Source organism: Perissodus microlepis, chromosome 13 (assembly GCF_051167445.1).
Source record: "Perissodus microlepis isolate ML-2025 ecotype Zambia chromosome 13, ASM5116744v1, whole genome shotgun sequence".
Classification (NCBI taxonomy): Eukaryota; Metazoa; Chordata; class Actinopteri; order Cichliformes; family Cichlidae; genus Perissodus; species Perissodus microlepis.
In genome coordinates, this window is record NC_140473.1 from 15074614 (window position 1) to 15090474 (window position 15861).

The window sequence follows — 15861 nt, forward strand, 5'->3', positions numbered from 1 at the left end:
CCACGCTGTGGAGTACTTGGATGCGTGTGATGGAGCATTGTCCTGCATGAAAATCATGTTTTTCTTGAAGGATGCAGACTTCTTCCTGTACCACTGCTTGAAGAAGGTGTCTTCCAGAAACTGGCAGTAGGACTGGGAGTTGAGCTTGACTCCATCCTCAACCCGAAAAGGCCCCACAAGCTCATCTTTGATGATACCAGCCCAAACCAGTACTCCACCTCCACCTTGCTGGCGTCTGAGTCGGACTGGAGCTCTCTGCCCTTTACCAATCCAGCCACGGGCCCATCCATCTGGCCCACCAAGACTCACTCTCATTTCATCAGTCCATAAAACCTTAGAAAAATCAGTCTTGAGATATTTCTTGGCCCAGTCTTGACGTTTCAGCTTGTGTGTCTTGTTCAGTGGTGGTCGTCTTTCAGCCTTTCTTACCTTGGCCATGTCTCTGAGTATTGCACACCTTGTGCTTTTGGGCACTCCAGTGATGTTGCAGCTCTGAAATATGGCCAAACTGGTGACAAGTGGCATCTTGGCAGCTGCACGCTTGACTTTTCTCAGTTCATGGGCAGTTATTTTGCGCCTTGGTTTTTCCACACGCTTCTTGCGACCCTGTTGACTATTTTGAATGAAACGCTTGATTGTTCGATGATCACGCTTCAGAAGCTTTGCAATTTTGAGACTGCTGCATCCCTCTGCAAGATATCTCACTATTTTTGACTTTTCTGAGCCTGTCAAGTCCTTCTTTTGACCCATTTTGCCAAAGGAAAGGAAGTTGCCTAATAATTATGCACACCTGATATAGGGTGTTGATGTCATTAGACCACACCCCTTCTCATTACAGAGATGCACATCACCTAATATGCTTAATTGGTAGTAGGCTTTCGAGCCTATACAGCTTGGAGTAAGACAACATGCATGAAGAGGATGATGTGGACAAAATACTCATTTGCCTAATAATTCTGCACTCCCTGTATATACTCACAGAATGCATTGCCTTTTCACAGAAAATTTGTCTTTAAAATTATGGAAAAAATGAAGTCGATATCAAGCAATGATGAGCAGGTCCTAATGTTACTAAACAAGAAAATGAATTAACTGATATTCTGAGTTCATCCAATCTTTACATAAAGAAGCAGCAGGAAGAACTTCATTGTTTGATCCAGGCGTATATTTTAGGATGTCAGTTGGGCAGTTTTAGCTCTTTTTGGTAAAGTTGGGCCAAATCTGAGGAGGCAGAAAAACAATTTTAGAGAAAGCCAGTTGACCTAGCTGTGTGTTTGAGGTAAAATAGTATTATTTACTTTATTCAGCACCGGCACACATTTTGAGTTACTTGTTACCTAATCGGTCAGATCTGTTTTTTCAGATCTGAAAAAGTCTAAAGGGAAAAATAAGCGAGCTTGGTTCGAAAAATATTAATGCTGCAAATTTGCCCTGCAAAATTACATGGTTACTGTGAATGGCTGCATTACAAGTGAGTCTGAAAAATGTTTTTAACAGATGAAATATTTACATGGATGGATTTTACGTGTTTATGTGTAAAGACCTTAATTCAGTTGTTTCTTTCTTGGACACAGTTTGTACTTTACCATCGCACTGCTTGTTCTTTCTAATAACAAAAATGAAAGTAATGTCCACATCTACACTCCTCAAACACTACAGACTAGGGATGGGTATCGTTTAGGTTTTATCTGATAACGGTGCCCAACCGGTACTTTTGAAACGGTGCCGGTGCTTAAACGGTGCTCATACCGGTGCTTAAAAAATGGAGAACACAAACTTTGTCCAAAAAGCTCTTAAGTTTTTATTTTTAGCAGTCTCTTTTGTCTGCAAAATGATAACCAAGTTAGCCTTTTCTGTTGATACAACATACCTCCTTTGGTTGGAAAAGGTGCTTAAACAATGGAAAACACAATCTTTGTCCTAAAACCTCTCATGTTTAGCTGTTTTTTGTAAAAAGATAACAATGTTAGCCTTTTCTGCAGCTATAGGGCATATATGGTATCACTCTATCAAACAAGAAGACAGCCGCATGTAACTACAACGGTGTTTGCTAGTTCACTTTATATGCATTAATGTAATAACGTGGTTAGCCTACTCAACGTAAATTACACAGGAACAACATTAAGCCACTCACCCAGAGAAGAACGGCTGCTGCTGCCATCATCATCCATCATCATTTCTGCTACACTGGCAGGGCTAGGGGCCAGGACTCTCCTCTTCGGGTTCTTGGGATCCGATAACAGGCACCACACCTGCAGTAGATGTGCTCGGTCTTGCAGCAAGCTATCAAATACGGTGCATTTCTCGGCTTTTAAAAAAACGCTATGCGTCGCCAGGTGTTTCATCAGATTCGAGGTGTTACCTGCTTTGCACAGTATCACCTTAAAGCACTTGTTGCACACTGTTAAAAAAAACATCCTAAAACAACGGTAATATTCCGGCAGCTGGGGCACCAAAATACGACCGTAAAATAACAGAAAATAACTGTCCCATAAAAATACAGTTATTTTCAGTAATGAAAATAGAGTTTGTTGCGCTAATTTGACATGGGATTCTGCCTTTTCCAAGTGCTTTTAGACATTAAATTAGGAACATTTTTACGTGATCAAACAATGAAATTACCTATAAACAAGGTCACTGAATGTGGAAATATGAATCATAATACGTAAATGTACAGAAATATACAGGTAACAGTTGGTTTAAATAATAATTGATTGCATGCCCTGGGATAGACTGACAGAGGCGAGGCTGCCATATCGCACCATTGGCCCCTTTGGCTATCACTAGGAGGCAGTAGGTGAAGAGTCTTGACCACGGACACAACGACGGAGAGTGTCCGAGCCGGGGCGCGAACCGGCAATCTTCTGATCACAAGGCGAACTGCCAACGGACGCCCTAACTAGCAATGATAATAATACTTATGTGATGTAACACAAGCTTATAGGGATCATGTTATATACTTTTCCATAGCATTACATTTGAATTCAACAGTTCAATCTTTCAAATAACGGAGATATTTGTGAAATCATGATACATTTGCGAATGTATTTTAACAATCTAAATATGCATATGTACAGACAGATACATTTAATAACCATGACAATTATGTTGTATTACATTACAGTGATTTAACGTTAATTTACATTCAAAATGTGAAGTCAAAGTCTATTTACGTAACTTTAATGATATTCTAAGAACAGAACATTACTGTAAAATACACAGTAAAATACCTTCATATTAGGGTTTTTTCCTACGGTCGCAGCCATACCCGCGACCTTGTTGTCGTTAGTTCACATTCATTGGCCGATGCTTAGCGTCATGTTATTTATATTAATTGCAATTCCTACCTCTACGTTTCTTTTTCTAAATATATAATTAGCACAGCGTGTCCATGCAATGTTTTACATTGTGGCATACAGAGAAATCTTAACAAAGAAGCTCACAGAGAGAGATTGAGCTTGTTATTTAACCCCAAGCTGGTAGGGGGAGCTCTTTATTAAAACACTTGCCAGTGCTACAATGTGCCTCAAGGTTCAACAACAGCACAACAGAAGTCACTCATGGTACAGCACTCTCTCTACAAAACAACAACTGTCAGTGACGCTGCACCACGGCGTAAACACAACATTCAAGATAACAGTTAAAATTAACGTAACCATAAACAATAAAACAAGAACATCTAAACAGCAGCACGTGTCCCAAGGCATGATGGGAGACATTTCTGGATGTATTTTTACAATCTAAATATGCATATGTACAACAAAATATATTTAACAAACAAGTAAATTGTGTTTTATTACATTTACAGTGATGTTATGTTATTTTACATTTGACGTGTCAGATCACAGTCTACTTATGTAAATGTAATGATATTCTAGAAAAACAGTACACAACTGTAAAATACACAGTAAAATAATTTGACATTACTATTTTTTGAAACAGTGCAGGCTGCTGAGTTTGCATCTTTTGCTGTGAAGTACAGCCAGACTTTTGACCGCTTCGCCTTGGGCATTTTTAATCTGTAGCTCTGCTCTAAAAGGATGTACGTACCTGGGCCCGCCTACTATCCTTGGAAAGGTAAAATGATTGGCTAGAATCCAAAGTGTATGACATCTCAAGAAAAAAGAAAGCACCGAAATAAAGCACCGAAATATGCGCTACGTTTCGGTCTGGTTACTACCGTTTATGTCAGAATGGCACCGGATACCGGTACTCATCCCTACTACAGACTGCTCTATTTTTCTCCTCCCTGCATTGAAACTTATTGCTGATTGTAGTGTAAGTGTGAAGGAAGCAATGCATTTTTTTTCTTTCAGCCTGCTCATCATGCAGATAACTGAAGAAACTTCAAGTAAAAACATAACTATAACTGCAAACTGATTGAATTGTGCATAGTAATGTGTTACTTCAGCACGTGTTATACCCAGCAATGTTCACAGAATTACTTGTAGTTTCTCGATTGTTGTGAGTTTTCATTGTGGACCGTTTTGTTCTGGTGATGAGGGATTTATTCAAACTTCTTCCTTTTTTTTTTTTTTTTTTTAGAAAGAAACCAAAATAATCAGTCAGTGCAAGCAAACCTGAGGTGGCAGTTACTGAGACTTAATCCAGAGCTTGGAGATTATTAAATTTTTCAGTAGCTGTTTGTGCCACCTGTGACTGAAAACAGCACTGTTGAACCAAGACTGGGAAGTTTAAGGACACACACAAACTTCTTATGGTATATTTCGGTCGGCACACACTGTCTGCAGTTATTTATGAAGGCTCGCACACACTCAGAAATAGGAGAGATAATCCTTACTTGAACCATTAGAGATCACTGAACTGAGAAGCCAGGAGTCAAAACCAATAAGTAGTAAGAATCCTTATATGACCATTTAATACTGAGTCCAAAAAACCTTTTTAAAGTCTTTTCCATCTGCTCTCCCACATGTTTTTAAATCCATTTGCTCAGAATCTGGGAAACAGGTCCTTCTGCACTACGTGGTTATGTCACTATTTGCCAGAGCTGCTCTAGACTCTCACTGTCAAATGCTCACCTGTACTCTATACTTTGACCTCTCTCTTTGACTTTTAAATGAGGACAAGATCACAGAGCCGACAGAAAAAGACACAGGCGTTTAGAGGAAGCATCTGCCTGACATTTGATTGATTTTCTTCTCTATTTTTCTTCTTCTGACCTGAAGAACAGACAGACATCCAAGGAGTCTGGGGTTGCTGAGGTAACTGTAATCACTCTTAATTCAGCATCAGGGAAAGTGAGGGGATAAAGGTGGATTGGCAGCAGTTTAGCAGGCTAATGTGGGAGTTGTAGAGGGCAAAACAATAAATATGTGACACCGGGGAAAACGAGTTGAGTGTGTTTCCCTGTTGAGCGACTCTGCAAGAGGGAAGCCAGAATGATAAGGATGAAGACAGAAAGGCTTTACATAAATACGTTTCTTTTCTCAATCCCGCAGGATTTAAAAGCTCCTCCTCTCTCTTCCCCACTTCTCCTCCTTCTCTGCCGGCAGATAATAATCCTTTCATCGACTGCTGGTGAGGGCTGGTGTTTGTCCAAAAAGCCTCTTTCTACTTCGTCAAGCTTTTCCACTCTTTTAAAATTGCACCACGCTGAGAAGGGAGTGAAGATATTATTAATGCATTCCCCTATTTGCCCCCTCTCCACCTCCCTACCTGTCTACCTGTCTCTCCATGTAACTTCACTTTTTCCCTTTTGCTCCTACCCTCTTCACTTACCTCTCACTGTTACGAATATCATTAATGAGCAGGCAAGCAGATAGGGGAGTGTGACGTGCGATGCTAATTAATGAGTTTGCTTAGTTTTCTCTGTCGCTTTACTCAACCTCATAGCGGCTCAAACACAGATGTACACACGCTCTCCCAGGCTGTCTTCTTACGTTTCATGACTGGAGATGCATGGGAATAAATAGCATCAATAAGATGTGTGGCAAAAGCAGATAGAAAAAAAGCACCACCACCTGCCAGTCAAGCCGGCCTCCTTATAGTATACTCCTCTGTCACACACACAGAGAAAAACACACACACACACTCTCTCACATGTGCGCTGGTCCGTAATTTTCCGCCACACTCTGTTCCCAACCAATGAGAGGCCAGAAAAGGGCTTCTCAGAACGTGAGGGGGAGGAGACAGAGTGCTGCCGGCTGATTGACAGCGCCCTACAGGTGGAGAGAAGAACGGAGAGGAAGAGAAAGGGGAGAAGACAACACAGAGAGAGGAAAGAGAAGCGGTGAGTGAGGAGGAGGAGGAGAAGAGAAGCAGCGGCAGTCAGACTTCCACGAACACACACACACCTAAACACACACTCACTCACAGTGCTCTGTGCCTCCCCTCCTACCTTGAGAGCTCGTTTCCCCTGGCAGACAAGTCGACTAATACTACCATCACTATCATCACCTCCACCTCCTCAGCTGCACCAAGATGAGCCAGTGCAGGAAAAGGTGCAAGAGGCAGCTCACCAAGGTGGCTCGCTATTTCTATCGCTTTCTCATGGGAACGCTCACCCAAGGTAGGCATCCAAAAACTTCCACTTCTACACCCAGAGGTTCGCTGCTGGGTCTGCTGAGCGCAGCAGCCAGGTGGAGATGGTCTAAAGTTAAAGTTTGCTGTGTTTATAGCAGAGGTGCTGATGTGTGTTTTGAGATCTTTGCAAATAGGTCACCAGTCTCTGTGTGTGGCTCAGATTTTTTTTTTTACAAAAGAGTAAATGCACTCCTCAGTGGCATAAATCCTAAACATGACTATTTAAAAGCATGTCAGTGAACCTGCAGGGTTTGAATGTGTATATAATACATCTAAGTGTTTTTTTCCTCTCTAGACAGCAAGATCATGCAGAGCTTAGACCCTTACGATGGTTCCTCTGCAATGATGTGTACTGTATATATGGTCCTGTGAGCATACATTGTTTAAGCTTGTTCAATTCAAACACATAATAATAATAGAATCAATAATGAATTCACAGCGAGAATTACAAAGCTGCTGGCTTTGAATGAACTCACTCTTCCCTTCTTTCAATCTGATTTTTCAATCCCTGCTTCCCTCCGTCCTGCCTTCACAGTTCTGTCCTTCTGTCTCCTCCTGTTCGCTCTCTAGCAGTCAAACAGATTGCTCTCTGGAAGCATGTGGCATTCCACCTCTATTGAGAAACTCTTAGTGGAAGAAAGACACACACTGCCTTTTACCCAGCCCTTCATCCACCTCTCAGCTAAGCCATCCCCTCCTTCCCTCTCTAGCTTCCTCTGCACAGTTACACAGAACTTTACAATGCTAATTTGAGGAGCGAGATTAGAATAAAATTATGTAAGCGCAGTCAAGTTCTTTTCGTCATACTGAGAAGGTCCTATTTCTTTAGCATCCACGTACTCTTTGTCCTCCTGGGCTTAGTGCTGGCTAAAGAGTGTCCTTTCCAGAAATCACCCTTTATAATGTTGCCTATTGACAGCCTGCCGCTAAGCTTTACACCCATTTTCCTTTTTTTCTCGCGAGTGATATTGAGCAGCAGCTCACATTGCCTTGGGGAATACACAACAGAGTAGGGTGGTTCTATTGAATCCCAGCAGTTGATCCTGAGGGTGGAGGTAAAGCTGTGTTTAGATGACCTTGTCAATAGAGCAGTGTGTGAATGCTAATTTGACATCAGGGTTGCTCATCTCCACCTCTGCTTTTTCTCCTCGTTATCTCTTCAGACTTTGACAACTGCAGAGCTTCATGTTCGTGATCTGAATGCAGCCGCTTATCATGCATGGAGAAAGTGCAGACATATAAATGCACATGTTGTAACCCATGTGTGAGTGTGTGTTCATCACAACAAAAACACTCTGCTGGAAATGACACTATACCAAATATTTGTGCTGTTAAAGATTTTGAGGGATGCTTCCCAATAAACACTCTGAGGTTTAATAATTGCTGTATAAATGTCTCTGCAAAAGATTACATCATCAGAAAAAAAAAAGCTTGAAAATAAAGCTTGTGCCAGTGTCTGCAATGTTACCTGGTTGTTACTTGGTTGTCTGCTTGACGTCCTCAGCTGGAGGCCCAAATATTATAGTAAAAGTTTCTGTAGTGGCTGTTAATTATACTGTTTGCGCCTTTGAGTTTGCACAAACAAGCTTGGGGATGAATGGCACAGATATTGCTGGGAAATAGAAAAGCATTGACAGATGGACTAACACGTTGGTGATTTTGATGTTTTCTTGGGATGTGTTGACGACAAGAAAAAAAAAGTCACTGCCAAAGTAATTAAAGTAATTAGCAACAAAGCACTACAGCACAGGCACTACATTAAACTTTGTATTGTTCCAGCAGTCATGCACAAACATTCGCTTTTTGTTGCTAAAATTAAACTCATAAGACACAACGTTAAAGGAGACTACCACCAGAGTTTATAAAAAATGAAATTACTACATGGACCAAAATACAATTTAGGGGCAATGGTCAGAAAAACAAAGCCATCATGGGCTCAAGCAGCAAAAGTGGTAACCATTCCAAGCCCATACCCACATTCCCTTCCCATGTGTAAACAGATAATCAGGCTCATACACTACCCTCATAGACTCACTAGGGCTTTGCAGAGTGGTGTGACAATGTTTGAAGGAATGAAACAAATCTCGTTTAAGTGCTTATTTTTTTCCGTATACATCCTTGTTATGAAAAGGTTGGAATAATTGTACTCATTGATATTCATACCTTGTCCGGACATAGACATGTGTTTGGTGCATGCACCCTGAAATAGGCACAAACAGAAACAGAGCAACTTTAGGAAATGATGCAGTTTGACAGTCTGCTGGCAAAAGAAGCTACTAACTATTTAACCAGCTAACTAGCTACTGCAGTATCAAAGCACATTTGCTCCCATCTATGAAGTATTTATTAAAATCGGTGTGTGTGTGTGTGTGTGTGTGTGTGTGTGTGTGTGTGTGTGTGTGTGTGTGTGTGTGTGTGTGTGTGCATACACATCCTTAAGTTTACTCAGAATGGAGTTACCATGACTACTGGCTCCTGCGTGTCTGTTCCAATGGGAGAGAGAGAGAGAGAGAAAAAGAGAGATGTCTGCTTCATTGCAGTGGGAGCCAGAAAGGGCTGAACTGTATAATGGCTGTGCTACATTGGGATTTCATCAAGGCCATTCATAGTTTGGTATTTGGGCATTGTAGCATTTTTGGCTGTGCCAAGGTGCTGAGGGACACACCATTTAAGTCAGGCACGGAGAGACAGATTTTGCACTGCCATCAAACTGTGTATGAACCTAGCAGCGATTTAACTTATGCAGAAAAGGACTGATGACATTAAGAAAGCCCCTGGTTAATAGGTGTTTTTATTCCACCTCAGTGAATAAGTTTGCTGGACCATGTTTGAAAAAACTCTAATTTTTTTATGTGCTCATACCCTTACTGGTAGCACACAGCATGTTTCTGAAAAGACTCATGTGTCTATAATTAGTTCTGTCAATTAATCACAGTCCTGTGCCTCTTCAACCACAGGCCTACACAAGGGTCAGGATGCTGATTGTGTGTTGTTAGCCCTTGCTGGTGTATGCATTAGTGATGACAGTCATTTTTAATCACCCTCCATTTTAACTCCACATTTCCCACTAATTAGCTTGTTTCATTAGCTTCTCCAAGGTAAACAAGGCCATTCTAGTGTGTGTGTATGCGTCCGTGTTTTTCTGTGTGTCCTTTTCTCCTCTTCTTCCCTAGAGCTTTGTTTGTGTTCCTTTATCTAATAGTGGGACAAGGGCTGTTTAGTGCAATTAAAATGTTTTAAATACTATCCAACCTGTTTGCACCACCTAATAAAAATGCATACATTAAGGAATCCCATTCACATGATTTTTTTCTTGTAAAGTGGGGAAATACCTCCAACATGCACAAACATTTGACCGCACAGCATGCAGTTAATTTGCATAATTGTAATGTCTTTGATATGCTCCTTAGAGATGGGGGTGACTCCAAAAGCAGAGCCAATGAGAACCCAATGAGAATTCATAAGAGAGTCAAAAAGGAAACAAATCAATAAGTGACATCGATCATGGAATCGGAATCTAAGTTCTTATCAATTCTCATCCCTGTTTATCAGCAACCTAAAGATTCTTATAGACAAGAAGATGGCGTGAGATGGCCTTCAAATTCAACTGGATCACTATGTGACTGAGATTTCACATTATGTTTTCCAACAAGACAAATCCACAGAGGTGTCACCATACAACCCACATTATCCATAGTACAGCTTTCCAACCTTTTGTTGTCCCACAGGATAGCCCCGGAGGTCTCAAGATAAGGAGTACCCACACAATGTCATTGTGTTTATTACATGACAGGAACGCACAGTTCTGGAGGTTCCTGGCAGTTCGCTCAAGATTAGAGACCAGTCACTGACCCCCTGTTACCCACCAGTTGCTAGGGAAAATTGCATATTCTGCAACCAGCTGGCAGGTTGCTGGAGATTGTTGGCAGTTGCTAGCAAGAAGTTGAGGTATGCATGTAGGTACCAAAACACCTACAGGCAAATTGATTTGGTCATTAGTAGGTTGCTGCAGTTGTCATTAATTTACATGGAAGACTTGTCTGCAAATCTAACTTTTATGCAAGATCATTTAGTTAAATGTACTCTCTGGATGGTATGATGCAACTCAGAAAGGGAGACCATTGGCCTACAAAAGTTTGGCATTACACTTTTTTATGTTTCACTACAACTTGAAGAGGAAATCGCTAGTGTTTCCAGATAAGTCCGTGTCTTCCATGCAACCTATAGGAGACCACAGCAATCTGCTTACACCTAAAACAATCACAAGGAGGTTTGGGTGCAGAGGTTACCAGCAGGCCACCGAATACTCTCTAGATCTGTGCAACTGTTTCACATAATACCTGCAAAGACTAGAGAGCTGTATTCACTACAGCTTGGTGTACAGTTTAGTAAAATTAATATACGATGTAGAATACAAAAATAAGGCAAATGTGTTGGTTTGTGAAGAAGTAGTGAGTACAGTGGTGTACCGTGTGACAGAATCCCTGTGTGATGGCCATTTAGATTGAAGAAGAAAATCCTTAAGCCTTCAATTATTTTGTCATTTGTACCAATAGCTGTGTTTTCTCTAAAATAAGAAAAAAACCTCTTTAGATCTATTGCCTTGTGTCCAGATCTATTGCCTGATCAATAGCTCACTGATCACACTGTTAAACAACCTACTTTGTCTTAGTTATCAGTGTATTTTCAGCTTGTTTACAGGAATACATTCAATTGTAGCTGAAGGCATTGTCGTTCTGTTTCAGCTAAACAACAAATTTGTTCCCATCAAATTAAAAAATGACTTCTTGCCCACTAACAGCTTTACTCCACAGTAACTGTACACAAACACAATGTTTTGACTTGTAAATTGCCTGAGGTTGTAATAAACAGCCCTAAATCAATATTTCATGTCTGAAGATTAATGTGTTTGGTGCGCCGAGGAGCAACACATACCTCACCTTGTTGCAAATTAATTCTCTTAAGGTGATCAAGATCATATGCGTGCAAACACCAGTTTCCTGTAACTTATTAATGTCATACACTGCATTCTCCACCACTGCACCTTTCTTACTACAGGAGACTTTCACAAGGACTTCCTGTGCATCCTGTGCAATGAATGTGACCAAGAAATAGTCACATTCATTTCCTTTTCCAGAGTATGAGTCATTTGTTAGGGGCTCTGACATTTTTCCAAATGAAACTTGGTGTTAATCTTCCTTGAAAAGCCATTACAACTTTGTACTGTCTAATTAATAACGTCTGATTTTCTTCCTCTACGTGCCACTTCCGCCTTTTTTGTCTTGCAGGGGCATGCATAGTTCTACACCAAGAGAACGTGTATAAATATGCATGCCTAGAGAAACACACACACACACGTTTCTTTACACTCTGTTTTTCAGCTCTCATACCTTGAAGCTGTTTCTCTTTGCAACTCACTTGTGGCCATGACCAAAGAGATTTTGTTATCAACCTTTCACTTATGAATAAAATATGCTCGGTGTGAGCTTTGGCATTGCTTCATGTGTATTTGTGTGCATGCAATGGTGCTGAATTTCAATGCATTCTTTATTTTATTATGAAAACTTTAATACTGTTATTCTGGTAGCAGGCCATGTGCATGCAGTTGCACGGGCTGACTTGTTTGCAGCCACTATAGCCAGTAGTCAACACTTAAATGCTTAAGAGTCATAACTGCTCAGCATGTTGATTAGATGAGAAGTATGTGAGTTTTTGGTTTGAATTTGTACCTTATACGTTTAACACCATCCCTCTTGTCTTTGAAAAATGCCGCTACACTCGTGTCCATCACTTTCCCCAACTTTTGATAAAAAATTGACACAGTGTGTCACTTTTAGACATAATAAATAACACCATGGGCTCCCTATGATGGCAAATTATGACACGTGCTTATAGGGGGTTTAGCGTTGCTATATTTATGTGTATATAGAGCATTAAGTCATATTACAGTGTGTGGTAATGGCACTCACAGTGGGAAGGGAATTGCTCATTACTACAAGTATATCTTACTCCAAGCTAAAGTCCCCTGTTTGTGTGCTTAACTGTGGGGTGAAGGAGACCCTCTGCCAGGCAGAGCATGGTCGTGCCTCATATAATAGGTAATACGAAAACGCGGCAGGAAGTAGTGCTTAAGCATCAGATCTCAGAAGACATAACTTGTGGGGCAGAAACAAAGAGATGTATCCAGACCCTGACAAGATTTTGTCCCACTTCATTTAGGGTATTATTATTTTACTCACTGCTGTGCATGGTGTGAGAAGTGTTTTTGTCATTTGACTGGGAAAAAAAAGGTCTGTAAGAAAGTGAGATGAAAGAAAGATAGACAGCGACAAAAATCATAAGGGGTAAATAGAAAATGTAAAAAAAGAAAGAACATATTCTATCACATCTCAGTAATCGCACCCGTTTTAAGATCAGGCTCGTTTTGTCGCCAGACGTGAAAATTCTCACTTGCTTGTGCTGATTATTCGCTTCTGTTTCTGTCTGCTGTTGACACCTCCTGACTTGCAGATTCAGGAAGGAGATTAAACGGTGGCCTAAAAATAAACTCCTTGTGGAAGTTCAAGGTCAAAACATGTGCAGAAAAAAAGTTCCCTTTTGAGTAGCTATATTTAAAAATTACATTTCTGTTTTACACGTGCTGCCAATTATATGCACATGCAGTGGCATTCCAGATCAAGTTATTAAAGGAAAAGCGACAGTTGGTTTGTAGTTATTTGTGCTCTCTGTGTATGCCGAATAATCCCTCTGTGTATCTGTTGCTTGCTTCCTTATCCTTTGTTTTTACTGGCACCCATCCCTCTGTTTTAGCCCTAATCTGCTCCATGCTGTTCACATTTCTCTCCGTCAAACGTTGATTAAGTCAGTGCTCTCACTTGCTCTGCTTGTCAGGTGATGTACCATCTGCATTTCTCTCCTCGATATCCACTCCCAGCATAATTCAGAGTAGGTTATGAGTTTTCTCACCTCTGATCAGCTCCCCAACTTTCTCTTGAGATTTGACTGTAAAGATGAGAAGCAGGAACTGACATGTGATTAAATTTCAGTTTTTGCCCTAAGCTAATGCACTGTTTCTTAATTGGACGGTACGGTCCATAAGGCTGCTCCTGTCATCCCTCATCTCTGTGAGGAAGACTATTATCTGGTGCAGCGTGGCCTGTTGATCTTCAGCTTCTTGTAGATCAGTGTGCCGCACCAGTGGGGATTTTAGGTGTTAGCCGTGTCTCTCTCAATCCTTCACTTTTTGTGTAGTAAGAGCTGTCTCTGCATGTGTCCTCTCACGAGCTCGCTTTTTACCTCGCCCTCAACCTCTCCTCCACTCATCCCATCCACCACTTTTTCCCCCTCATGAGGAAGGTGTGAAACATCACCTTCATCCATCATGTGTATACACACACACACACACCTCACATGTGCTAAAAATAAACCGCTATTAGTAGCAGTCTGAGTGAGGGGTGATGAGAGTGAGGGGGGGTTAACTAGAAGTAACTGTTGGAGAAAGGAGAAAAGGAAAATTCAATACAGCGTGGAGGCAAAAAGAGGAGGAACTGTAGGAAAAGGCTTTTTCATTTTTAATCCTCTTTTATAAAAAAAAACTTGGACTAGAGTTTATTTAATAACAGAACCGACAATGTATTTTAAATCATCTTCTCAGATGTTCATAATTCATTCTTCATCTAGAGTTTATGCGTTCGGTTTTGCACTGCTTGTTAAAGAAAAAGAACAACAAAAGATGGATGTATGTGGCTGCAAGAAGGAAATAGATGGCTTGGGAGGTCACCGGACATCAAAGGAGGGAGTTATGTGTCAAGCAACGCATTGATCAGCTTTCCTAGCAGGGCAGCCTTTGACACACTGCCCATGACCCCCAAACCTTCATCAGTAGTATGGCACAGGATGGTAGTATGGCAAGTCTGCGAACAGTCCGGATCACCAGTGCCAATTTCTATCACAGCCTGGATGTAGGCCTGCAACTAATCACTTCAGGTGGTGACATGACAAAGTGCTCAAAAACTGGCAGAAGTGGTTAAAGAAAGAGACAGCCAGTGATAAGTGGGAGTCAGCAGCAGTTCCAGTTCCTGTGGAGAGAGGCAGAGGTGGCATGTATGAGCAGCAAGATTAGAAAGTAGTTTTTGCCTTTATGGCTAATGGCCATTGAGGCTATTTTAGGCTCGTTAATGGCTATTTAATGTAATAAACACTTACACTGTTGCTGCATTTAGTTATGTTCTGTGGTATTTGATACTTGTTGAATGTACAGATTTTGTTGCTAATAGGCTGAGGCATACATTACTGTAATAAATTATCCATTATGAATGTATATCAAGCTCACAGGGGCCCTACTGTGCTCAGTGATGCATAACAAAATGTGTTTCTGCATTACACAAATATGGCTAAGATGCTTCTGTGAACCAAAAGTACATTTTGTCACATAGATGGCATATTTTATGGGACTGAGAGATGCTCACTTATAATCAAGTGAAAACAGGAATCAATCATTTGTATTTATTTACTTCCCTCAATGTATTTTTCCAATCCTGCTCAGCACAAAATTGTGTCTGTATTATCTCTAGGCAACCCAAACATCTTGTATAAATTGTGTTTTTGTCCCTCAGTGTGTCCCTTATCCTTCTAACTCTTGTGTTTCCTCTGGTTTCTGTCTTCCCGTGGTGTAGGCTGTCAAATGATGACAACAATTATACATGACTGTGTAGTTTGTAGTGAACTTTAATGCAGAGCAGAGTAGTTTCTGGGAAGTTGTGTCTTATTTTCAGACATTAATATGAGGAGCGTTGTTTTACATCTATACCCAAAAACTATGAGCATTTTGGAAGTTTAGTGAAACTCATTATGTCAAATGATTTTGACACTCATATAGAAAGTCAGTGCTGTTTATCGAGATTAGATCGTTGGATTTATGAGCATTTAAAGCTACACTGGCTTGTATTTATGATAGAGTGACACATTGTCTTGTTGAGCCTCAGTGTAACCCCCCAGGGAAATCCCATGACACCCTTTACTGCACTTAAATCTCAGCAATAACAGAAAATACCCTCTTTAGGAGAACATTAATAATTTTTTAAAAAAAAAAGCGCTTAAATTTAACTGTGACACTATGATACACTGAAATGAACACAGAGCTTAGTGTAACAAAGGTTTCAGCAGCTAACGGAGAATTAGACTGAACGTATGGTGACAGTATGGCCATTTGTCCTATTTTTAATAGAAAACAGCTGTTTTTGTCAACAGCCATGCTGGCAGGATAGACTCATAAGTGAATGGAAATATTCACATTGGAAATTAATAATTCATTACATT

At 40.6% G+C, this 15861-nt stretch overlaps 1 protein-coding gene across 3 annotated transcripts in view; it reads left to right on the plus strand.

Annotated features, from left to right (window-relative positions):
• The window catches only part of LOC146374897 (A-type potassium channel modulatory protein KCNIP2), a 112528-nt gene that overhangs the window by 56870 nt on the left and 39797 nt on the right, over positions 1-15861 (plus strand). Inside the window, exon 1 of one of the 3 annotated variants that reach the window (XM_084949625.1) lies at positions 6148-6529. The exons of the other annotated variants lie outside the window; for them this stretch is intronic. Within the exon in view, the coding sequence (XP_084805751.1) occupies positions 6442-6529 (88 nt within the window). The 5' untranslated portion in view covers positions 6148-6441. Of the gene's footprint in view, positions 1-6147; positions 6530-15861 lie in introns of those variants that run through there. 3 annotated transcript variants of the gene reach the window in all.